At 38.9% G+C, this 26,969-nt stretch overlaps 1 protein-coding gene across 1 annotated transcript in view; it reads left to right on the forward strand.

The window, feature by feature from the left end:
* The first annotated feature begins 28 nt into the window (after positions 1 to 28).
* MICU2 (mitochondrial calcium uptake 2) overlaps positions 29 to 26,969 on the forward strand; it is a 136,257-nt gene continuing 109,316 nt past the window's right edge. Inside the window, exon 1 of the mRNA XM_054164608.1 lies at positions 29 to 273. Within this exon, the coding sequence (XP_054020583.1) occupies positions 79 to 273 (195 nt within the window). The 5' untranslated portion in view covers positions 29 to 78. The remainder of the gene's footprint in view (positions 274 to 26,969) is intronic.

Consider the following 26,969-nt stretch of genomic DNA (forward strand, 5'->3'; position numbering starts at 1 on the left):
AGCGCTGCGCATGCGCCCCGCGGCCGGCAGCGGTGGTGCCGGTTCGATGTCGGCGGCGCCGCAGCGGCTTCCGGGAAGATGGCGGCCTGGAGAGCGGCGCTGGTGGCGGCCGCCCGCGTTCCGCTAAGGGGACGATTCGCCGGTCTGCGGCCCCCTCGGAGCCAACGGCGCCCACCTAGCTGGAAGGTCGTCGCCGCCGCCCTCGTCGGGGGAGGCTCCCTGGCGGCGTGCTACAGCGGGCGGCCGGGCGTGTTCCCGACGGTCCTGGCACAGGTAAGGCGGCAGCAGCATCCCCACTCTTGTAGCCTCGCCTCCCGCCAGCGGGCAGGGCCGGGCGGGCCGCGGCGGGCAGCCGGGGCCTGGCGCCGGGGGCGGGCGTGAGGTTGTGGAGCCCGAGGGCGGTCATCGGCGGGCGCGGAGGAGGCCTGCGGGCGAGCCGGGATTGGTGCTGCTCAGACCTCGTCTGCCTCAACGCCGTGAGGTGGAACCCAGCTGCGGGAGCCCGCATCGCTCAGGTCGTCCATCAGGTAATGTGCGACCCAGGCCCCCTTGTCAGCAGCCGGGGTCAGCAGTGTGTTCCTTAAACTACTCCTGCCTCATCTCGTTGACGGGAACTCTGCCGCGCTCTTCAGTGGAAGAGGGCAGAGTTCGCCTTAGCACCTAGTGTTTCCCACCTTTAATTGACAGCCCTGGTCGTGCAACTGAACTTGTGTGGCATGCATGAGTACACAGCCTGTACTGAGCTCCTTCTCTTCCTGGTAACTTTCAGATGCCTTCCATTAATGCCCGGTCTAGAGTATTCTAGGAAAATAGTGCTTTTATATCGCATACTTCGTCTGAAATGCAGCACCCATAACAGGATGATTTCCTCTTGGTGTGTTCACCTTGAAGCATCACTGCTTACTCAGAAGGTTATGTTCAGGGGCAGACAGTCATTATTTACAAAATAATCATCACAACTTCCGAAATACAGTTATACTTTCCAACTGTATTCTTTTCACGGAGGTAGTGAACTTTTTCCCATTCTTCTTTGGCTAAGAAGTTACTGTCAATTAGAATTGGTTAGGTATTTCGAGACTAGAAGATCTCAATGTTCTTTAAGCTAGAGAATTTATGTGGAAGGGGAGTGAAGAGGTCAGTGTAGGCTTGCAGTATCACTGATCTGCTTGTATCTAAAAATTTTTTGAACTATTCAACCGTTTCATGCTTCCGTGCTTTGTCTTTTAACAGATACTGAACAGGCTAAACCGCAGGCAGATAAACCTTTATTCTTGAGTCAAAACCAAAGAATGATTGCTTAATATTTTTTAAATACATATTGCAGTTTTAAATATGGAGCATGTCTAAGTTGCACATTCTTAGGAAACTCGATTATTTTTTTAATAAGTATATTTCTGAATAGATCAGATATGAGTTGTGATTCCTTGGACAGCATGTTAAAACTTAGGTTTTCAGTATACATCTCCTAATGAGGAAGGTATTTCTTATTCCACTAGAAATCCTACTGGAAAGATATTTCTTTGTTGAAAAGAGCCAACAAAATAGGATTTTATGTTTGTTATGTGACAGCTTTCAGCAGCGTTACATCATGTTTGCTAAGTCCTGTTGTTGAGACTAACTTCATATATATGCATTGAGCTCTTATGTAAGTAGACATGTATGTAGATATATATAAAAGGTGTTGAATGCAGGATGTAATCACGTTTCAAGGGTGTTGAGTGAAGCGGTCTAGTTCTCCTGCTGCTGGATTCGTGGATTAGCTTCTGTGTAATGCATGGACAGTTCTACAGGTGCACATTTCAGTTCTTGGGGGAGAGCTCTGAAAGTCTCCAGCTTGTTTAATTGATTTATTTTTGGAGACAATAAATTGCTAGACTCCCCAAATGTTAAGCAGTTTATTCAGTTTAAGCTTTTCAGTTTTCCAGTACAATGACTGTTGTAGGTTCTGTCATAGTTGAAGGCAAAAGCTCTCCATGTGCCTTGTATTCCACGTTCCTGCAATTAATGTTTTAAAACTACCTAAGAACTGGCCGTGCAGAACATAACACTAAGGGCAATAAACTGAAAGTGGAACTGGGTTGTAAAAGCAATAAGGAACAGTGTGGCAGAGCCAAAGTAGTATGCTGTGAGTCTTTTAAGCAGATTAAATGTTACTTGTGGCTTCTTAGTGGCAACAATGGGAAATAATCAAAAGCAAAATGTAGTGTTGAAAAAACCTTTATTTTGTTTCAAAGCAATCTTTCTTCAGTTCAGAGTTTGAGCAGTCCCGTTAAATGGAGATGCTTTTCATTCTAAAAGTGGATAACTTGATGTTCTATTGTTACTCCTTTTCATTATAACCGATCTTGCTTGAGATAGTGCTAGCAAACAATTCCAAACTGTTTGTTCATGTTGCAGAATGTTAAATAGTGGAAATGTTTATAACACAGGTATGTGAAATAAGGAAAGTATTTGTGAGTAGACAGCATCATTTTCTTTTGATAAAGGAATAGGTAGTGGAAATGTTTATACTTCTGTCTCATCAACTAGGCCTAGCAGTTGTGCTTAAGGGAGCAGCAATATTATCCTACAGTGCTTTCCACTTTTGCTTGGTAATAAAATCTTTGCTGTTGATTCACAAGAGTGAATTGATGCAAAATGAGTGCTAAAGGAGTCACCATCATGGGAGGTATTCAGGAGGAGACTTGACGGGGTGCTTGGTGCCATGGTTTAGTTGTTTAGGTGGGTTGGATTGGTTGATGGGTTGGACATCATGATCTTGAAGGTCTCTTCCAACCTGGTCTGGTCTATTCTATTCTAATTATTTTAAATACTTCACAAAGTGAAGCTGACAAGTCAACAATGTGTTTCCATGCTGTAAAGCACCAACAGATTATGTACTTAGTTGTGTGGCATTTTTGCAGTAGCGTTGCATTAAGTTTAAGACTTCCTACTCTGCTGTAAGAATAGTTAGAGCCACTGAGTAAATTCTCATTCTTGCCCTAATCAGGATGCAACTACCACTAACAGCTTTGTTGCAGAATCAAAGTCTTCATTGTAAATGCTTGCTGTTTGTTAAGTTTAGGTAGTTGAAGGTGATAACTCTCTTTTGATTTAGTCTCAATAATACTAGTTTCTATCAAACTAGCCATAAAAATTTCAGGTACATCTTGTTCTATGTAATTTCAAAGAGGAAGTTTACTGTCGAAGCTGTCAACACGTGGAAGCTGAAATTAACTTTTAAACTTTTTTTCTTCTAAAACTTTTCTTGATTATTCTGAAATTAAAGACTGATACTTTTGGCCTCTAGTTTCTTAAATCTTTTTTTTAAATTGAGTCCTCACATGCTGCTGAGGGTTTAATCCTGTTGGTATTGATTGTTGGCACTTCTGACTTCTGCTCAGAATGAATGAAATCAAGCCTGTCTACAGGTCTTCGCAGAATCAAAGGTCCTGCAGGGTCAGTTAATCTGTTTTCATTTGGTGAGTTGTATGGATAGTGTCTGTTTTATTTTGTAGTGGCTTATGTTTGGTTACTGTGTTCTAATGTAATTATTGTTTATTCTGGTAATACATTTTCAGGTTTAGGGGTTTTTTAAACCGTGTTTTTTGATCTGGCTTTTGTCGGCATTTTCAATGCTGCTTACCGGTTCTGTCAGCTAACAAATGGGCAGCATTTTAATACTAAAACTTCCTATATTTAAGGTTACCTTAGATGTAAACTTCCATTGTAACTCTCTTTAGATCTTCAGTAAGTGATTTTTGAAGGTATTTTCCTTCTCTATCTTCAGTTGCTGACCTGCCATTTAGAAATGAACAATATATATTGGAATAGGTCTTTTCCTTACTGCTGATTATAAATCTCTTACTGTACAAAATTTTAATAGCAAAATTAACATAATCTATTTCTCATTTATTTTTAGATACTGGGTTTTGATTTTATCTGACTTATCATTTACATGTGAAGCTGCATTGACAGTATCCTAGACCAGATATAACCTGTGTTGGGAGAAAATAGATTGTTTTCAAATGAAATGAGCTATTCGGCTTGCATAAAGGGGAAGAGTGGGGGTTGGAGGGAAAGGCAGGTTGTAAGAGCTTTTGTAATGATTCCTTACATTAATCAGACTTGCAGTATTATCTATTGTATCTTTATTATCTCGGAGCTTGCTGCTTGCAATACTAATGTGCCATTATATGGCCTAAAGCTGCTGGAATTCTTTGGTTAAAGTGTGTTGTTTATCACGAGTCGGCTTTGTGGTCAGTTAGGCTACCTTTATCAGGGTCAAGAATCAAGTTGGTTTGCAAAGACCATGCAAGTGAATTTGGATTGGCACAGGCTGGGCAGCAGTAGTGTTCAGCAGCAATGACTCCTACCTCCCCATTGCAACTAAATTTGGAACTTGCCAAATGACTGTAGCATTGATCTTGAACATGCACACACAGCACATGATAGGAAAACTCTGAGAAGCGGCAGGCTGCCTGAGGCAGCATCTTCTGCTCCTGCAAAGTCTTTTATGGACCTGTTTAGTCACTAGCTTCAGAAAGAGGAATATCATTTGATTCACCCTTGAAAAGCTGCTATCCCTGCTGCGTGTAAGTCGCTGTTTTCCAGATGAGACTGGCTGGAATTCTTACTAGCACATACATTCGGTTACAAGTGTGCAAAGTGTTGTAATTTTGCTGATAAACATTATTTTGTTTCAGCATTCTTTTTCCAGGGTTGTGGGAAGCATCAGTTGGTACTTGAGTATTTGATACCACTTATCTGAGGGAAAGAGGAAGACTCAGCTTACAAACAGTATTGTTCAGTTTTATTTTTTCATCAGTTCTTGATACTTTCTGTTACATGATTGTAGAGTTCTCTTTGTCTTACCTTTTCTGCTGCTGCTTGGGTTGCAGCAGCAGCACAATGATTCTTCCAGGTCTCAATTCTTGCCCTTAAAACAAATATGTTGTATTTGATCGTACTGAAAACTCGAAGGTAATGCTTATAACAATGATTAACAAACAAATTATGACATTTAAATTCTTTCTAGTGTCTTATATTTCTGAAATTCTCTTTTAAATTAAAATGTGTTAATTGAAACAGTCCTCTTTTGGCCTGTATTTTTTTAATTGTTATTTCACTTTAAACTATATTGAATGTTTTGTAATGTTAGCAGTACTTAAGAGAAGCAAAGACAGCTAGACATGGGAATGATGACTTCGTGTGTTACAGTGATATATAGAAACTGTTATTCCAAGCATCCAGGAGTAAAATACTTCTAATGATTTAAACTAGAGCTTATATTAACTTTCCAGAGTTACATGTGTAACCACCATGAAAGTTTAATTTGGAACTACTACCTTACACTGTTTAAAGAAACCAGAGTGCTATAAAGGATTCCCCAAACATCCATTTGTTCAGGAAAGACCCACTAGGTTTTGTCATTATGGAAAATGCAAAATAGTGTACTGGAGGACCTCTTTACAACTCCTAGGGCTACAGAGAACTCAGTGCCACAGTTCATAGGATTATTTAGGAAGAATGCTTAAATTAAATATAACTCTCATTTAGTAGAAGTCACTGGGAGTCCAGACTTGGAATTTGATAAAAATGGCTAAGAAAGTTCTGAAGTCTCTTCTGTGTTTCTTGGTAACATTTTGAGATGTGCCCCAAAGAGATGAGTGCAGAGATGCAGTTTTCTTTGACAAGTTCTGATACATTGTGCAGGATTTTCACTCAAGTAAAATTTCTAACACAGATGATTTGACAAATAACGTCTACTCTAAGCATGTTTCCTGTTTATTTTACTTGGTTGATAACTTCTGGTGTAAATGTGCAAATTGCATATGCTTCCAAAAAAAAGTAATCAGTTGTGTGCACATCAAAAGCAGCATTTTGTTTAAATCATTAGAATAATTTGAAGTAGTCTCTTCAGAGCAGAGGAAGGACAAAGTTTGTAGCTATAGGATTTTGATGTTTTTTAACACATCCTTTGTATCCAGGACCGCTTTGTCTTAAGTTATGCTTACACTACTTTAACCTATGCTTTCTCACTCAGTGTATTTCTGAATACTTTGTTGTAATAGATGATTTGGGAAGGTATACTGTGCATAATAAATGCATGTGAAGGATTTTTGGTCCCGGTAGATAAAAAGTATGTGTGTGTGTGGCATTTCAATTCACTCACCAAATAGAAAAATGAAATAGTGCATTTCTTTGTAGGAACCATTGTTTAATCTGGAAGTTACATGTAAGTGCTATAAGTTATGAGACATGGGTGTACCTTCTTAGAATGGGAATTTTTGTGGGGGTTTCTTTGCAATCTCTTTAAAAGCCTAGTTCATACTGAGAGAAGAACATTGCTGTTAAGATGAGGTGCCTTGATAAATATAGAACCCAGTATAAAATTGCATAAGGATTTGCAGTGATGTATAGAATCGCTGGGAGGGAGGAATGTGGTTCTAAAATAAAACCAGAAAGAATACATGTAGTCTAGCCTGAGAAATACACAGGAAGATTCTTGTGCTTGCTCTGTCATAAAAAGAAAAAAATTGCCTGCTTTTGTTGAATCAAAAGTCCTTGGATAGAATTTGTGTCCCAAGTAATATTTTAAAGTGAATACCTGTGAGTCCTTATGCTATTAGAAATTGCAAATGCAAATATAACAGCACATATAATAGATTACTAGGATGTTCATGAAGTAAAATTAACCATGTATAAAAGTGTGCAGCATAGTGCTTTAGCAGGCTTTTGAACCTTAATGCAGGTGGTTTTAACCCACATCAAACATACTCTGTGATAGCTTGCAGGCCTCACAGAAGCCTCATGTCAATACTTAAAAGCTGAGTAATAAGAGAAGACCTTCCCATTTTTTGTGTCCTCTTTTGCAGCTGACTGTTGTTCTCCCTGTGACAGAATGTATCACACTGTATATATTGGACTGGGACACAGTGCATGGAGCCAGGCAGTGGTCCCCTGCACAACTTTAGATTTATGTTCTGGCTGTATCATGGTTAGAAAGCTGTTAGAGGATTCCTTACAGCATCTCCGGTTGGGTTATTGAACCATCTGCATGATGGTGTCTTCCAATCTTCCCACTGAAGAATCTGCAAAACTAGCAGTGTTTGGGGAGTGCCCATTTCAATTCAAGGTGCTCTGAACCTGTAATGTTTCTTTACAGCAGAGCCCAGCCCTGGAGAGGTTCATTACTGATGTGCAGTGAACTGTAGGCAGTGCTCTTGCTGGTGTGGTAGCATCTCTCCAATAACTTTGTGTTTTACTGTTCAAAAAATGTTGTCTTATCATGGCAAGGCAGTCAACTCTGTAGGTGAACACAGTAAACACTTGCTATTTTTGAACAGAAAATGGGTAGTCACTTTATTACATGTCTGAGATATTGATTGTGTATGGCTACATACAAGTGCATTTAACACAATTCATGCATAAATGGTGTATTGTACGAGTAGATTACTACCAAGGGTTTTCTTTATCATGTATCTAGAAGTAAACTTGAAGTTTGATTGTGTGCATTTAAATTCCTTGATAACATCCTTGCCTCCTAATTAATCTGGAATTCATGAGTTTCTGTTAATAGTCCAAAAATATTGTCAAAATAGTTTGCATTTTAAAAATGCAGTTTTTAAACATCAGTAAATATAGATCTCCCCTATAAGGAGAGCTCTTTGGAATTAGATTGCCATCTCAGCCTACTCTAGTCTTTTTTTTTCCTTTTCCTTAAATACACTTCAGTCTTTTTGAAACTATTGCTCTTGTGCAGCCAACCAGGGTAACCTTAGCTACCTCTTGTTTAATTCTGTATTTCTCTGTGTTATGGAAATACTGTATGTATCATGTATCCACCAAGCAGTCTACATCAATAACTGAGGCATTAAATATGTCACAAACATCATTCTCAGCATTAGTGACATACAGACATCATTATGTTGTGTGCCTAAAATAGAATGTGGTATAGAGAGTATGGAATCTGTAGGACCATGACGTTATAATTAATTATAGACTTAAATATTACTTACGGATGTGCATTTGTTTCTCGGCTTTAAATATATGGTATCCTTTTCAGCTTTTTAAATGAAGGTATTTATATCCTGGAGCTTTTGGCTTTGAAAATATTTACATTTATTCCCTTCTCTGTGTACACCGAGATTCTTTGTGCAGGTGCCCTCATTGATACTAAAACAACAAGATGTCAAAATGTAATCTTGGGGGTCGAGGTTAAAATTTAACTATCTTTCATCTGATCTGTCACCTTCCACTTGAGTTTGCTCTTACTGCATGACTTCAGTGATTGAATAAAATCTAATATTCTTTCTAGGCACTTTGATACTTGTGGACACAGGGGGTGAGTTCAGCTGTGTGGGTTTGTTGTGGTTTTAAGCTACTGTTTTAATTGCAATGTAATAAGAGGCTAACATTTGAGAGTCTTGAACTGCTTGTTGGTGGACAAATGTAAGCAGATAAAATAGCTTCCCTGAAAATAATTTTAAAAGCCCAACTCTTTTGAATAGAAAGACTTATACAAAATAACAGTCTGGGTTTTTTTTAAACAGATCCCAGAGAAGAAACTAATACTAATTTACTGGGAACATGGGACTTTTCCTCCCAATAAATATTCCAGGTTCTTTCAATATAGATAGTATATTGTTTCTTTTTTATTTATTTTTTTAGATGGGAGCTCCATTTTATTTTTCTAAGAACTTCAAATATAGTGATAATTACTCCTTATTTTGGATAAGATGTATATTGTGTACACGCAATACCATCTGTTCTTCTGTTGCTACTGTTTTGTACTGGTTTGCAAATGTTTGCTGGATTACCATGACAGCTCTGTATTGCACTTCCTTGCAGACCTTTGTCTAAAGACTGTGGCTGACTGAATGTGGCTGTACATGAGCCTGCAGTGTGCCCAGGCGGCCAGGAGGGCCAATGGCATCCTGGCCTGTATCAGGAACAGTGTGGCCAGCAGGAGCAGGCAGGTCATTCTGCCCCTGTGCACTGCACTGGTTAGGCCACACCTCGAGTACTGTGTCCAGTTCTGGGCCCCTCAGTTTAGGAAGGATATTGACTTGCTGGAACATGTCCAGAGAAGGGCAACAAAGTTGGTGAGGGGTTTGGAACACAAGCCCTATGAGGAGAGACTGAGGGAGCTAGCATTGCTTAGCCTGGAGAGTAGGAGACTCAGGGGTGACCTTATTGCTCTCTACAACTACCTGAAGGGAGGTTGTAGACAGGCAGATGTTGGTCTCTTCTCCAGGCAACCAGCACCAGAACAAGAGGACACAGTCTCAAGCTGTGCCATGGGCTGCCCAGGAAGGTGGTGGAGTCACCATCACTGGAGATGTTTAGGAGGAGACTTGATAGGGTGCTTGGTTGCATGGTTTAGTTGATTAGGTGGGTTGGATGATAGGTTGGATGCGATGATCTTGAAGGTCTCTTCCAACCTGATTTATTCTATTCTATTAAATATAACAAGCAGGTCAGCATCTTAGAAACATAAAGTAGCCTGAAAAAGAAGAAGTAACTGAGAATATAGTTTAATTTGTGCTGTGGAGAAGTGTACATAGACCTCACTGGTGCCAACTGTAACAGCAGTATTAGGTCTACTTACTCCATCTCCTGATTTATCTGCATTGGGTACTTTTAGGTCACTAAATTTTGGTATATTGGAATGTTGTCTAGTTTTCTTTTTGCTGTTGTTCTTATGATAAGATTGCGTAACACAACTGGGCTTAATTTTGTTTGAGTATTCCAGAAAAACAGTAGCTGAAACAATCAAGGATAACTGACAGATAAAAGTTTGTGAAATTCATAGTCTGAACACATGCAGTAGGCTGTATCTCCTTACTGCTACTCATGAAGGTTTTTATTACACTGAAAGACAAGAGAAGGGAGAGAAGGGAGTCTTGTCAGCTTGAAACACCAAGCAGCATTTAAAGTAGTTCCTTCAGGTTTGTGTCTCTTTCAGGGTGGGAGAAATTTCATGACTGGCTGCCTGGCACTGATGGAGTCTATAATAAAGCAGTTCTAGCAGATGTAGCTAATAAAAACTATCTAATCAGCGCCGATACCATCCCTGCTCCTTTGCCAAATCAGCAGAGAAACTCCTTCATCTGCTTCCAAAAATTGCAGAGACTAAGCTTAGTGTAGATGAAAAATTTACACAAAATTAAAGAACTCAGTGATTCCAGAAGTTTTGGGGTTTTATTTAATCTTTCTTTTTTTAAAGTAGACATTTTCCTTCATAATGCCTATTATAGGAGATACTGCCATATTGCATTAATAATCTATTGACAAATTGTGCTGCAAGATTAAAATAAAATACATGGAATTGCATATAAAGCTACATACACATTATGTACATAAATATGTACATATTTATACTTTAGTAAATGTGTAATAGTATGCATAAGTATACATTATAAACACAGACTGTGTGAATGCAGTAATAATAAATGTAATGCTGTTTAAATAATGAAGTTACAGTATTTACTTTGAAAGTTTCTAATGAAATTGACAGATATGCACAGTATCTGAAGGATGCATTCTGCCTGAAGGTCTGGCAGAGGCTCCTTTTGGTGGCCCTGTTAAGAGACAGGCAGCTGTGTTACGGCAACCCCATGCAGAGCTACAGGCTGGGGTCAGAGTGGCTGGAGAGCTCCCAAACAGAAAGGGACCTGGGGGTGCTGATTGACAGCCACCTAAACATGAGCCAGCAGTGTGCCCAGGTGGCCAAGAGGGCCAGTGGCATCCTGTCCTGCATTAGGAATAGTGTGGCTAGCAGGAGCAGGGAAGTCATTGTGCCCCTGTACTCTGCATTGGTTAGGCCACACCTTGAGTCCTGTGTCCAGTTCTGGGCCCCTCAGTTTAAGAAGGACGTCGAGACACTTGAACGTGTCCAGAGAAGGGCAACAAGGCTGGTGAGAGGCCTTGAGTACAAGCCCTATGAGGAGAGGCTGAGGGAGCTGGAGTTGTTTAGCCTGGAGAAGAGGAGGCTCAGGGGAGACCTCATTGCCCTCTACAACTACCTGAAAGGTGGTTGTAGCTAGGGAGGGGTTGGTCTCTTCTCCCAGGCAACCAGCCCCAGAACAAGGGGACGCAGTCTCAAGCTGCACCAGGGAGGGTTTAGACTTGAGGTGAGGAGAAAGTTCTTCGCTGAGCGAGTTGTTCGTCATTGGAATGGGCTGCCCAGGGAGGTGGTGGAGTCACCATCCCTGGAGGTGTTCAAGAGGAGATTGGATGTGGCACTTGGTGCCATAGTCTAGTCATGAGGTTTGTGATGACAGGTTTGACTTGATGATCTTTGAGGTCTATTCCAACCTTTGTGATACTGTGCTGCCAAGTCAGGCCAGGCTTTAAACTTGACTGTGTGCAGACTTAGATGTGAAATTTTGTCAGAGGAGAAAAATGGAAAGTTCTGTGCCGTCCTGTTGCTCACTATGGTAAAAAGGATTTGGTAATTGAATTATATTCTGTCACAAAGTTGCCAAAATGAACTTTATTTTTCAGTTAAAAGGTCTTAATTGTTGCATATTGACCACATTATTTGACAGTCTGCTTCTCCTTTCTTAATTTGAAAATTAGTAGACTCTAGAGCTTATTGCCTTAACTGCCAGAAGCATTGGTTGGGGGCTGGAGGACAGCTTCTGTAACCGTTCTCTAGGAGTGGCTGTGGTCTTGACTGATAATTTGGTGGATTTTTTAAGGAAATGCAAAATCAAGATGATGCTTGTCACTGAGACTAAGATACTGCTTTTAACCTTTTCTTTATACTTTAAAATTGTTTAAATGCCAAGTGAGAGTGGTCTTAGTAGCCTGGAATTGTCACAAAAATTAGTTTTTCCTTGTTCATTTACCTGAGGGGAGGCATTGGTGTATGGTTCTTACTTAGGAATGCAATAAAGGTGATTGATAAAACATCTGGCACCCTTTTATAATGAAAAATACACTTGATAGTCTTAGGCATAAGAGAATACAGTAATATCACAACTGTATTTGAGAATAAGAAATTACAGGTATCTGCTAAAGATGTGAAACAGCAGGAATAAATATTGTAATCTCCAAAGATAAACAAAACAATACAAAAAACAATACAAAACATGCATCAATTCAAAAACAGTTTCCCAGAGCAATTTAGATGCTTTTCTCTAATGTAAAGCATTAATGTAAACTCTGTACTTTTCAACAGGGAAGAAATGAGAAGAATACTTAATTTAGTTCACATCAGATGGACTTGTGATAATGCATAACTGTTCTTCATGAAATCCATCTCCACATAAGAGAAGCTTTTCTACTTTTTGCAGTGAGGTGTGCCCACAGTAGAGCAACATCCTGAAGGGTGGAGTTGCTCTGTTTTTATTACACTCCTCCCCCCCCAAAAGAAGGTGGTTTGGTACTAACATGCATAGATCAGATAAAAATTTGTTTTTTAAAGCTTCAGACACATGCAAGATGTGGTTTGTCTTCCTGAAACTGTTGTGTCACAAATGGAATTCAGAGGAAAACGTGTTTTTTTTAAAATGGCACAGTTACAGCAGCTGCTTAGAAATCTGTTTTAGTAACTTTGCAGTCAAAGAAGTGTAGTCTTTCATATTCTAATTTTACAGAAATCCTGTGATTAGGCCAGTGGGAATCAACTGCATGATAAAAATAGATCGACTTAAACAGCATGGAGATTCTACTTGTTCGAGCTCAGTTAGATGAGCTCTACAATGTGCAGGTGCTTTTCTTGTGCTATGACTTAATTTCTCAGAAATTATTTTCTACTAACTCTCCAGCAGATTATTTGGCAGTGCATGCTGCTGTTTTTTCTTTACTTAAGTAACGATCTTTTTTAAGGTCAGCAAACTCTTTACATTTAAATTGGCTGTGGTCAGACCTTCCTGGTCTGGCTGGATCAATGGGATGGGTCAATAGGCCAAGGTCAGTTGTATGAGGTTTAACAAGGCCAAGTGCCTGGTCCTTCACTTGGGGCACAGCAACCCCATGCAGTGCTACAGGACTGGGGCAGAGTGGCTGGAAAGCTACCCAGCAGAAAAGGCCCTAGGGGTGCTGATTTATGGTCAGCACACAGCAATGTGCCTAGATGGCCAAGACCACCAACAGCATCCTGCCCTGTATCAGCAATAGCAGGAACAGGGAAGTGATTTTGCCCCTGTATTCATCACTGGTAAGATCACACCTTGAATACTTTGTTCAGTTTTGGGCCCCTCACTACAAGAAGGACATTGAGATCCTGGACTGTGTCCAGAGAAGGGCAATAAAGCTTCTTAAAGGCCTGGAGAACAAGGATTATGAGGAGGGGCTAAATGAAGTAGGATTGTTTCATCTGGAGAAGAGGAGGCTGAGGGGAGATCTTAGTACTCTCTATAACTGCCTAGAAGGAGGTTGTAGGGAGGTGGATGTTGGTCTCTTCTTCTTAGTATCAAGCCATGGAATAAGAGAAAATGGCCTCAAATTGCACCATGGGAAGCTTAGAGTGGATATCAGGAAAAATTTGCTGAAAGGGTGGCCAGGCATTGGAATAGGCTGCACAGGGAGGTGGTGGAGTCATCCCTAGAGGTGTTCAGTAAACATGTAGACCTGGCACTCTGGGACATGGTTTAATGGCCATGGTGGTGTTAGGTCAACAGTTGGACTTAATGATCTTATAGGTCTTCTCCAGCTGAAATGATTCTATGATTCTGATTCCCATATGGAAGCTTCTCAAAGAAAAAAATCTTAAAATATGTCTGGTTTAAATTGTATTGGCTAAACATGCTCTGTTTGCTGGGATGTAATTAAAATATATTGTGGTTTACTGTTCAAAGTAACTTTACAGAACGTGTGTAAAGACATTGGCTTGTCTTTCTTGAGCTCTCTCCAGCATCTGTCTTGAAAAGAGTACTAAGGACCATAAGTAACAGCCTGGGAAAGATTCAACATGGAAAACAAATGACAAAACCTAAAGCAACTCTTCTGCTACTGGATTTTTTTTTTAAAAAGTCATTAAAACATAATTTTCAGTGTAGCTGAAGAACCATCAGGGACAATAAAGAGTGTAAAATACATACAATTACTTTTCCTAGATCACATTCTTATCTTTTATTCTGAATATGCCTGTTGGATGGAGTGTTCCTACTCAGTCTCTCAAAAAAACATTGTAGGAAATGCTGACATACTTTTTTGTCCAGCTGCTGTTGAAGTTGGAAAACTGACAGTGTTGTATTGCTACAGGGTGTTGCATTGTTAGCTCTTAACAGTAAGATTTATGTCCTTCCTTCTCTTCAGTCTCAAAAGTGAAAAACACAGAGAAGAATCTACCGATTTGCATGCACTAGAAATGTTGTGTGTGTTAATTGAGAAGTCTTTGTGTAGCAATAAATATTGGATTCTTTATGTGGCCACCTATATATGAAGTAGTGCACTTTTGTCTGTTACTGTGCTGTTTACTGAATGATTATCATGGGTACCTAATTTTCTAGTTTGTGATTAAGAGATCTCTCAACAGGTCTGCCTTTTGCAATGCCAGAAATGGAATCAAGAAATAATGATTTGTAGTCAGATTCCTTGGTGTAAAACTCAAAGCAGTGTATGATGTTCCGCTGTGCTCCTACCACAGTGGTAGTATGTACCACTTCCAGTGTTGCAGAGTACTCACAGTTGACAGCAAACAGGGAATGATTATCCTGAGAGTCATGACATGACTGAATCCTTTAGAGGAAAGATTTGTGAGATTGTGGTTGGGAGGAATGGGGCATCTTCATCCCCTAATTGCTTGTTAATTAGATCTTTGTGGGAGTCTGGAAATCTTCCCTGCAGGATTCCTTCCACACAGCAGACACTGCAGGATAAAGTTGTGCAGAGGGTCCTGGATCCTCTTTCCCTCATTTAGCCTGCAGATTAGGTTGCTCTCCATTTATCACTTCCAGAACTAGCAGACTCCATATGTGGGAGTGCCCTGCACTGGTGCTTTCCAGCTTGCTTCTGCCCCCTCCATTGCTGAAGCAGACTGGCCTCAGCTTTGAATACAGTTAGAAGCTGGCATGTAATGGGAAGTAAACACAGTGGCTCTGGGCCAGGCTGATTAAATTCTGGATGTGGTGTTAATATGATGGAATCAGACCCTTCCATATGTTCAGTAGAGTGTGTGTGATTGTGTAAATTCATGTTATGTACATCTGCTTCTGGCTGTCAGAAGTACCCAGCTGATCTGATTAGACCACTGCAAATGGATTTAAAAGTTGCTCGCAATTCTCTGAAGCGTGTTCCATTTCATGCATGCAGTGTTCCTTGTCATCCTAGAAGTCATACTTGGGTGGTTGTTTTGCTGCTTCACATCTGGAAATTGTTGAGCTTGCACTGCATATTAAGGGACATTTCTAGCCCATTTAGTGTCCCTGCAGTTGTGTTTGGCAGAACAGAGTTCATAGAGGAAACATCCTTTATTAGACCAGGTGGTAAAATGGGGAGATTACACAAGCTTTGGGTCACCACACCAAGCCGTAGAGTTTTCTCTGTCAGTAAACTTTTAATAGACAGGGTTATTGATGATGATCAAATTATGCTGAGGTAGCCATGTGACAATAGTGATGTCTTTTTGGTTGTGAATAGGTTATTGGTCCTAGAGGCCATACTTTGCAAAGAGCAGAGTCCAGGAATAGTTTCCTGAGAATCTGAAGTTAACATACTCCCAACATCCATGCTTATACATCAGGTGAATAATATTTTTGTATTCAGATATTTTGCTCATTGACTTCCCCTACTGCATATGACTTCCCCTACTGGCAAGTCATAAAAGCAGTAATTCTACTTTTACAGTAAAAATGTCCTTTGCTCAGTTTTGGTCCTGCAGTCTTTAATACAATCCTTCACTATCAGGGGAAGCAGGAAAGGAGAAACAGTGAACTCTGGAGGAGTACAGATTCACTATTTGTGGAACTGATATATGTATAATACACTGACTAAAGTACCCAGTGTTTTTGTATTTGTTTCTGAAAATGTTATTTTATGCAATAAGTGTACACAATAGCATTATTAGTTTTCCATTATTTGTAAAGTAAGTGTCCACGAAATTTTGGGGGTTTTTGTTGTTTTCTTTTGAGGCTTAGAGTCAAAATTACTGTCTACATGAGTCAAAATAATGTTTTGATGGGGTGTTTAAAAGATTCACAGATACTTTGGTATTCAAAGTGCAGTTGGTTCAGTGTAATATGTGTAAGCATCTGTGTAAACTGTATTATTAGTCTAATTTGACTGTTTTTAAACCAGTATTAGATCGGAGTTGGAAAGATACCATAATAATTTACCAAGAGCTAAACTGGATTTAAATTTCTCCTTAATGGTATAGTTTGAAGTATGGATCTCTGTTATGTTAAAGATACCAAAGTTAAAAATAAAGGGGAGGAGGAAAGGCATATCTGTGGTGTCAGCGAGGCATGTGGTGAGCTGATGTATAGAGGGAAGGTAATGGATCTCCTTGGATTCCAGCCAGCGGTGCCGGACATAGGCATTCTGCCGAGGCACATTCCGGGGCATTAAGTGCAATCCCTTCCCGAGTGTGCTGAGCCCTCCACGTCATTCATCTTCTGTGGGGGAGCAGGCATACAGCTTAGGTAGCTTCATTACCAGTGCAACTTCTTGGGAGTCACTTTTTCAATTCCAGGCAGTGTTTGACTTTTGAACAGGTGGACTTGGGTAGTTCTGTTTGAATCTACTATGCAGGCATTATCTTTCAACTTGCTGTTACTTTGAACAGGGTATTGGGATCTAAATTTTTGGTTGTAAACAAATCACATTAAGAAGGTGACTTTTTAATTTATGGTTTTAAATTTAGAAGTGCTGTTGGTGTTAGCATGCAAAATTGAATCATGGTGGAATTTCCTTTTAACCTCTGTCCTGTTAGCAACTCATTCAGATACTCCCATGAATTTTCCACATTATAGCAACACTGGAGGAAGGAACCTGTATGATTCACCATTGTGAACACAGAGGAAGGAAGGAAAAAAGGAAATATTCCTCAGTGGAAGCCACCTGTGTATTTCAACACATAATCAAGTGCTACAGTAAAGACACTCCCTAAAGGTGTCTAAGATGGAAGATTACATTCTCCAACCTTTGAGAAACATCATTCCCATTTTCTCCACTATCCTGATTTTCCATCTGTTCCCATTTCCTTTAAAATTTAAAAGCAAGGTGAATTAGGTATACAGTTCCCTATTCAGAAATATTTGTGGGATTGGCCTCCTGTTCCTCCCTATGCTCAGAGGGATGGGTTACCTCAGATCTCCTGATGACAAGCATACACCATTTTGTGAAATTAATTCCTTCAAAGCTGTTTTTGACTACCAGGATTATTTGGCCACTTATTTGACAGCATGACCACAGTGAGTCTGAATGTGTAGAGTGTAGCTTTGTATGTTTCAGTGTGTGCAGCAGATTTATATATATATATATTTTAAAGCTATGAAAACAATAAAATAGAATTGTTTATAATATTATAGCTTTTAATATCAGCTTTTCATGCTAACAGCTATAATTGCTTCTGGTTGTTGAAAAACTGCTTTGTAATGAGAGCTTTCAGATAAATGTTTAATGTCAAGATGGGCTGAGATTATTATCTTTAGATTAATATGACCAAGGTAACTGTGACATGTACTTCATTGAGATGCTGTGCTTGAAAATGTAAAATTACCTGCATTTCTACTGTGAGTGTTTATATTCAGTTTCAAAGAGATCAGTGGCCAAAATTAATCTTTAAAATAGCTTGCTTTTCTCACATGGTGTTAGCAACTGATCCTTATTCAAAGATTGCAAGTTAAATTTAATAAACTATTTGATTTACCTTGCATTTCTCCTGTCCTCTTATAAAATCTCCCTACTGAAAGTGCTATATCATACTGTTGATAGTTGTGGATGTGAAGAAGTAGAAACACAAGACAGGGAAAAGCATATAGGAAGGGATGGCATTTTTCTTCTCTAGCACTGGGAACGTAGTGCACTGACATCTGCCAGTTCGTTCCCACAGCCTTGCTCAAAAAGAAGCTAAGGTCCAAAAAACTTGTGTTTAATTTGACACTGTCATTTAACATTCTCCATGCTTCTGGAACAGAGCCATTTACATGTGGGACCTGAATAGCTGCTCACAGCTGCTGCTGGCTTATACCCTGGTGATGCTTATAGCTCCTCACCCTAACACTGGAGAGACTTCTTTTAAATATTATATTGTGACAAACGCCATGGGCTTTGGTTAGAGCCCTTGTCTAATGCAGTCCATGTTTCACACATTTAGGAGAACTAGCATTAAGATAATTTTGTTAAATATGGGGAGCTGCAAGAGCTTGAGAAGGCAAAGAGTTTTTAAGAACAAATAGATGTAGTTCAGCAATAGTAGTATGAAATGTTATAAAATATGACTTAGAGTAGATGGTCTGTACAAACAGGAGAGTCATGCTTTGGTTTTGGCAGGTTCCTTTGGTGTTGATAGTGTGCACTTTTTGCTATTCTATTTGAACTACTCTATGTCAGCTTTTTAACTATACTTTTCCCAAGCATTAGGAGTATTGGAGATCTAAAGAGAAATTAGTAGGAAGCAGGTAGTGTTTACGTGGAGAGAAAAAACAAAAAGTAATACTGAGAACTAGCTTGTCATCTCTTTCTCAACACTATCTCTTCTTTCCATAATCCTATCAAAATAAAGATAAGAAAATTAATATCTGAATCTTACATCAGGAATTTTCTAATTCTTTCTTGCAGTTTGCTTTTATGTTGCTTCCTCTTGTCTCTAAAGACCACCTTCAGCCACCTTCCTGCTTTGAATTTCTAGTCTCTTTTTTATACACATTGATTTCAAATAAGGATTTCTTTGAGGAAGAAACAAAAAATAGCTATGAAAAGTGAGTTAGAGACTATGGATTATTCCCCCCCCCCCCCCCCCCCCCCCCCCCCCCCCCCTACAGAAAGTAGTATAACTTAGTTTCATTTTAAAGGGCCAAAATATGTGTTTCAAGTAACCTAAGCAATTAACTTCTGAAAAATTCTTGCAACTAAGCTGAACGAATTTTGCTTTGCCAATGAAATGCAGTGTTACGGGATTTACAGGTTGGAAAATACACAGAACCATAAAATTCAACTTACTTTATGAGAGAATGAGTAATGAGCACTTGTGTATCTCAGTAAATAGGTGCAAAATGTTAAATAATATTTTGTGCACATTTTCATTATTTTTAATTGGAATGGAATGTTATTTTTAAAGAGCTTCTTTGTGTTGACACAAGGTAATAACATACATTCTGTTTAGTTGCCTTCTGTAATGAGTTAGGGCTTTTTAGTTACTGTACTAAGGATAGCTTGGACTTCCCTCAGTAGAAGTTTTAATGACTAGCTTGAAGCCATTTTCTTTTAAGGAATTAATATTTAGACATTACATTAGCTACGGGGTAATTAACTGGTTTTGAATAATTAATGAGTAAAATTGCAAGGACTGTAATTTGCATTGCCTAATATCAACTTTTAAGGCTTTCTTTAAAGGTTTTTTGGCTAATTAAAATGCTAAATTGGTTTTATTTCATGAACAGGGTATGAAAAAATATGGCTGTAATTTCTTTGTAGGCTGCATTTGACTTGACGCTTCATTGAAATCAAGCCTGGATTAATAATTCACTCTTTTCTCTAAGCAGATATGCTAGAGGTTAAAAAAAACCCCTCATTTGATATTACTTTAATGCCTCTGAATTTGATTTTGTGATTGAATTTCCTTGGTTTTGTCAGAAAAAGATTTAACCTTTCGTGTATATTGGTGGGGAGAGAGAGAAGGATTGTGGCGGGGGGGCTTTTAAATTTACTTTTGAGTTCAGTTTTGTGCCAAAACCAGTTCCTCACAAGGGTGGAAGAAACCCCTTTAACTGGGACATCGAATGCTTACATCATGGTTGGCATGCACCATTGATGTTCAGATTGAACTACATTGATAGCATTCATACCTGACTAAAACTAGAAGCAGAACAAATACTATAAGCATGCACACTGTACCTAACTTTCTGTAGTTTTTGGTTTTCCTCCAAATTCGTAATTGTACTTAGGAAATTCCTTTCTGGTCTTCCAAATTGTTATTTAAAAAAAATGGACATTGCTAACTGATGTAGGAGTGGCATCCCAAAGCTTCTGATCTCTGGTGTTAAATCTTTTGAAGTAGAAAAAATAACAGCTTAGAAAAACTTGATTGAACTTTACTTCGAGGAAAATAGATTTAATAAGCGGTTGCTTAATTGACATGTGACCTTGTAGGGTTAGAGATGTCAGAAAGCAAAACTACAGGGAAAGACCTGGGCTAAACTTTTATTTAAATACTGCCTTCAGATGCTGTAATCCATACAGATTGTAATCAAAACGACTATTTTATCTGAAGCCTGAGTAGAGACCACAAAAATTGGTATTTTATAATTATTAGTAAATTGTTCAAGCTACTGCTCAGCTCATCTAATTGCTCTCATTTCTATATTTTCTTCTCATCAAAGAGGAAACAAAACTATGATCCAGCTTAATGGCCAGCATGTGTAGTAGGAGCTGTCACACTGAGTGGTGTTTCACCAGTGAAGCAAATTTTGTGGTACTCAAGTGAGATGCTTTTGGTTGCAAGATGCAATTACACTCCATGAATACTGCTGGCTATGGCAGGGCCTTCAGTGTTTATTTCAGCCATCACTGGAGGTGTTTAGGAAGAGACTTGATGGGGTGCTTGGTGCCATGGTTTAGTTGATTAGATGGTGTTGGATGATGGGTTGGATGTGATGATCTCGAAGGTCTCTTCCAACCTGGTCTGGTCCTGTCCCATTCCATTCCCATTCCATTCCATTCCATCTAAACCCTAACAATGTATTGACCATTTAAAGTTGCTTTATTTGTAGAGTGCTTTTAGTTTCTAGGTACAAATGAAGTAAATTAGCAGGGAGGGGTTCCAATCTTCTAAGTATTATCATGCTTCTTAGAAAAGTAAAAAATAAAAGTGATTTTTTTTAACTATGTCATTCATGGGTTCATAGCAGGGATAAACTGAAGATCCTTGCTTTTCTCAGTCCATATGTGCCTGTACATGATGCCTCCATCTTAAAAAGGATGAAGCTTGATGATTACTCACATTCTGTTAGCATTGTTATGTGATGTGGTGGCATGTAGCAGTTGGGAGAGGAGATACTGTTCTCTGACATTAATCCTGTGTTATGCTGAGCCATTCACAGGCCGTTCCCATAGTCTTCATTACTTATCATTAATCTTCCATGTCATGCTTTCTTCAAATCTTTGCCTCTGATCATTCCTTACTTGAAGTCTGTATTTAAGTGGATGGAACATGGAATTTGTGACTAATGTGGTCCCCAGGAAGGATTTCCACAGCATTCTTAGTTTTCATCTTAATAATTTGATTGGTTTTTCAGACCAGACAGTCCTAGTTTTTCACATATAATCACAAGTAATTGCAGGCTTTCCAGACATTACCTATAAAACTATTTGTGAAAGTACAGTAATTCTTATCAAGCTTGTGTGTATTAAAAGAAAAAACAGTGCATTGTTTTTATGATCAATTGTTGTACTTCACTCTCCTAGAAACAGTTAGTGGATTTTATGTGAAACTGTGAAGTGATTTGTAATTTTTCTAAGCCTGTTCCTTATCCATGCAAAAACCACTAGGAGCTGGAAGAAAAATATAATTTCTGCTTGTGATTAAGTATAGAAGAATTAATGTCTATTATATCCATCTCTGTATTGTATCATTATTAGTGTGGTTTTCTGGTGTTCCTTGATCAAATAACTGTGTTAGAAGACAACTTTTCTGCATAGCAATTCTCTGTGTAATGGTGCTTTCATGAAACAATTAATTTTCATTATAGCAAATGGCTTTTTTCAGTATCATTAAATAACTGTGTAGATTCTTTTCTAAGACATTAGTAGCTTAAGTAATTTAAATAAAGATTAGTATGTTGGTGATTTAGTTTTAATTACGAGTACAATTACAGTGCTGTAAACTAGTGTGGCAGAAAGATGCCTAAAATTAGTGCTGTGTGTCTACTACTTGTGTTGGGGAAGGAAGGGCAAGTTAGTGTTTGTGTGGTTTGGTTTATTGTCTCTTTTTTTATGCAAGGGCCTTTACTTTTAGGAAGTTGTTTCAGTCATTCATGTCTTTTCTCATTAACAAATAAGACCTGCACTTGATGCACAACTGTAAAAATTAGATTAAGAGATTTTAGAGGACTTAGCCAAGTTACTTGCTGCTAAAGACTTCATTTTGCTGGGTGAGATTTCTAGGTATTTATAATTTTTGCAGATGTAATAGAGTACACTTTAAAAATGTTTCCTAGTGTACATATGTAGAGACTTGTTATTAGTAAAATACCTATGCTTAGTACCATTGATTGGTAATTTCAAACAAAGCTATGGAGCAGGCCAAAAAGTAAATTATATGGATAATAAAATAATAGCAGTCTTGAGGCATGTAATTCTTTCATGGATTAGATAAATGATATTTTGCTGGCATTAAGTTCAAAAACCTGTTCCTTTACTATTTGTAGTTTGTTTTCAGTCATGCATAGACTTGTTGACAGCTATTTACTAGAAGTCTGCCTTTGCAAGAGACTAGTACCCTGCTGTGTAGCAATAAAAATATCAAGATACCAGCTCTAAGAACTGTTTCTCAGTTGTATTAATATGTAAGCATTAGAAAATGGGAAAGACTTGCACTTTGAGCAGAAGTGTGCAAATACACTTAATTTCTCATATTAGTTACTTGTCTGCCTGATGATGCTGTTTCCATTAGAATTATGCTTTATATTTGTTAAATATCAACAATCAGATTACTTTTTCATATTATCTAGATTAAAAAAATGTCCTGCCTAACAAGTTCCAAGACTTCTTTAGAGCCTGTTGTGTATTGAACACTCTTGTCAGGAACCTGAAAATACACATTCTCTGGTTCTGTCATCCTTGGAGGTGTTGGCGTATTTGACATGGTGCAGCTCATGGCACGAAGCAGACAATGCTGTTTTGTAAAAGACATTAGCAAAACTCTTGAGTTGGTGTCAAATAAATGAAAACACTTACTTATAAACTTTAGAGAGTTGTCATCATTAGGAGAAAGGTGTGCATTTCTTGCTATGTGACACACACATAGTTTGAGAGTATACTGATAACTCAGTTCATTTTCTCTGGCCTTCTGCTCCATGGATGTAAACTTTAACCTGTAATTAACTCTGAGTGCATCATAGTATCACAGTATCAGTCAGGGTTGGAAGGGACCACAAGGATCATCCAGTTCCAACCCCTCTGCCATGGGCAGGGACACCCCACACTAATCAGGCTGGCCAGAGCCTCATCCAGCCTGGTCTTAAACGCTTCCAGGGATGGGGCCTCAACCACCTCCCTGGACAACCCATTCCAGGGCTTCACCACTGTCATGGTGAAGAACTTCCTCCTCACCTCCAGCCTGAATCTCCCCACCTCCAGCTTCATTCCATTCCCCCTAGTCCTATCACTACCTGATATCCTGACAAGTCCCTCCCCAGCCTTCTTGTAGGCCCCCTTCAGATACTGGAATTAGGTCACCTCGGAGCCTTCTCTTCTCCAGACTGAACAGCCCCAACTCCTTCAGTTTGTCCTCATAGGGGAGGTGCTCCAGCCCTCTGATCATCCTCGTGGCCCTTCTCTGGACACCTTCCAGCACATCCATAACCCTCTTGTAATAGGGGCTCCAGGGCACAGGTCCAGTCTGTTTTGCTATATTGCTAAACTGGGTGACATATCCAAATTAATGATTTCTTTTTGTGGCATTCCCAGTTAGAGTGATTTTGGTAATCAGTAGAAGTTAATGTTTTCATTTTAAGCCTGCAGATTTTAAAAGTTTACTAATTCTTCTGATTGTTGGTTCAGAGATAGGAGCAGTAAACTTGGTTAATCTGTTTCTGTTGCGTTGCTCTGGTTTATTTGTTCTGTATCTAGAAGCTAACCCATACCTGTAACAGCCTGTCTTCTCTGTATGTTTTACTGTGTTCACATTTGTAAGATGTTAGAGAAGAACGGTGAGAATTATGTACAGTATTCAAAAATGTTAGTACACTAGTGACAGGGTAATTTTTCTTCTTGGTTTTTTTTTTCACTCTTTCATCATTTTATGGTGATCCTAGCCTTGACTTCTCTTTGATCACTACTGGGATTTTGGCTGATGTATTCAGAGAACCATCTGTGATGATTCCATTTCTTCCCCTTAACTAGTGACAGAACTGATACCATTCATCGTGTATAATATCTTTTGGTATGTGCTTTCCTTTGCAATTACATGGACTGTTATATCTTTTGGTCAGATTTATTATTGATTGCCCCAAATAATTTGTATCATTTATAAGCCTTTTGACCTTTTCCTAGATGTATCTTTTTGGATTGTGGATGTGCTGAATCACACTGACCCTTTAGGAACCCTACTGGCAAAATCTCTCATATGAAAAACTGTTTCTACTCTTGCTTTGGTTTGGTTTGCTTTGGTTTAATGAGTTATTAATTTCTGTGAGGACTTTCCCTTTTGTCCTGTATTAGCACACTTTGTTTAGGAGATTCCTTACCTTTTCTTAGGTAGCTTGTGCAAACTTCTGGAAATGTCAAATCTGTTAGGTCAATAAAATCACGCTTAGGCAGCTGCTTATCAGTCCTTCAGCTACTAGTAGTAGTAATGACATCCCTCTACAAAATGTTGTTGATTCTTCCCACATACTTATCCATATGCTTAGTCTTGCTGATTGTGCTATAGTTTAAACTGTTTGCTTTGGTGCAGGGCAGACTTCCCTATACCAGAATTCCCAGACTGCTAATTTTCTGTTTAAAGGATACAATATTTGACTCTGTCATTGCTGTCTTACAGTGTAGTTTTAAGAAATAGATTTGCCACTATTGTTGTTAGATCATTACTCTGGAAATTTTGGGTAAATGCTATCTGATCCTTATAACTTGTTGTTAATGTCTTTGTCTAGATTATCTTCTGCTTCCAATTGCTTAAAATGCCTCAATGTTCTACTCCTGTGGAGAAAGACTGTTGCAGCAGTTTGCATCAGGGAAAAAAGCAAAACCAAAATCCTTCAATGTAACTTTTCTGGTACTTCTTTCTGTATTTATCCTACAGCTTCTTAATGCCTGCTCATGGAACAGGTTTTAACTGCAAATTGAGAGAGTTATTTCAAAAGTTAGTTTTCAAACTTACTTTTGTTCTGCATTTTTAAAATCCAGGGTTAACTAGGTAAAGTTTACAGAGTGTTCTCCCTCACCCTCTTTTCCCTGTTTAAGAAAAACATAAACTTTTAAAAAGATGCTTTTCTACCTAAAATGGACTTCTCCAATGTTATTTTTTTTATCAGAGTGGCTTTTCTGGGTTTTGTTTGGTTATTGTTTGGGGTTTTGGTTTGTTTGTTTTGTTTTGTTTTTTGTTGGGTTTTCTAAATGTTTGTATATACTTGTTAGTTTTACTCGCTTGGTTTTAATAAGTGATGTGTGTTTGCTGTGAGCTTCTAACAGTTTTCAGGTGACAGATGTCATGAGCGAGTGTTTACCTTTCAAAGGTACTCCTTTCAAATAGCATCTTCAGTTTCAGGTGGCTTACTTCTGTGATCATTACCTTCATGAGAATGAATTTTTTGATGGTGGTGTTCCAAAGAGGTTTAATGTGTATTACAGTTGCTATTAGTGGCTCTTTGATTCAAGATGTAGCTGGCTTTGTGAGCCGTTTTCTCCTGCAGCAAAAGTTGATTCTGGTTTTTACTATGGCTTGCAGAAGGAATAATTTCTGGTGTCTAAAATACAGCAGTTCTCACAGTTGTATTTACATATCTAGCAATGAGAGATTTCCATTACTGAGTAGCTGTTTTCTGCTCACATAGCTTCTGCACTTTTGATTAGTGTGTACTGTTATGTTAATGCTTGGTCACATGGTTTGTAAAAAAAATCTTATGCTTGGAGGATGCTGTGCCAACAGACATGTTGGTTTCCCTGTGGATTTTTGGATAAGAACAGTGAGAGCCATTTACTTCAAATTTTTTTGAGGCCTTCAGCACTGTCTCACCTCCAAGTTAAGATACTACAGTCTGGGTGGGTGGCCAAGATGAGTGACAAAATGGTTGAAATATCAGCGTCAGAGGGTAATGGTTAATGAGTCATACTTGGCCTGGAGACCAGTGAAAATGGAGTACTCTAGAGATCTGTCCTGGGACCTGTCCTACTTAGTATCCTTACCAATGAACCAGAGGAGGTGACAGAATTCACTTGTCAAACTTGCAAATACCAAATATAGGGGAACCAGTCAATACATGGAACTGACATTTGGAGAGACCTAGATAGGCTGGAGGAATGAGACAACAAGAACCTCATGAAATTCTCAAAACAAATGCAGTTCTACACCTGCAAAGCAAGAATTCCTTGCACCAATTTGTCTGAGGAGCAGCTCTATGGAAAGGAATCAAAGGGTTTCAACAGGTAGCAGCCTGAACATAAGTTAAGAGTGTGCCCTGGTTGAAGTATCCTGGGTTGTATTAACAGTAGATTGAGAAGAAAAAAATTATTATCTCCCTTAACTTGGCATTCTTTAGGCCATATTTAGGGCATCACTTACAGTCTTGGACTTTATAATGCAATAAAGGCACTGATAAGCTGGAGTGAGTTCAGTGCAGAGCCACCAGGATGGCTTGGGACTGAAACACCTGCTATGTGAGAAGAGGCAGAGAGATCTAGGCTTAAACCTGAAGAAGAGGCAGTTTCAAAAGGACTTAATAGCATCCTTCCAGTGCCTAGGAGGAGATCATCAGGAAGACAGAGCCAGGTTCTTTACAAAGGTCAGTGTTGGAGAGAACATGGTACAATGGGCATAAATTAAAACAAAGAGGATCTAGCTGGATATATTAAATAACAAAGTAACCAGTATGGTGAAGGTGCACTGTAGGATATTGTGGCTCACAAGTTAGCGTTGAATTTTTGGCCCCTTTAACTTT

This window comes from Dryobates pubescens, chromosome 10 (genome assembly GCF_014839835.1).
Source record: "Dryobates pubescens isolate bDryPub1 chromosome 10, bDryPub1.pri, whole genome shotgun sequence".
Lineage (NCBI taxonomy): Eukaryota > Metazoa > Chordata > Aves > Piciformes > Picidae > Dryobates > Dryobates pubescens.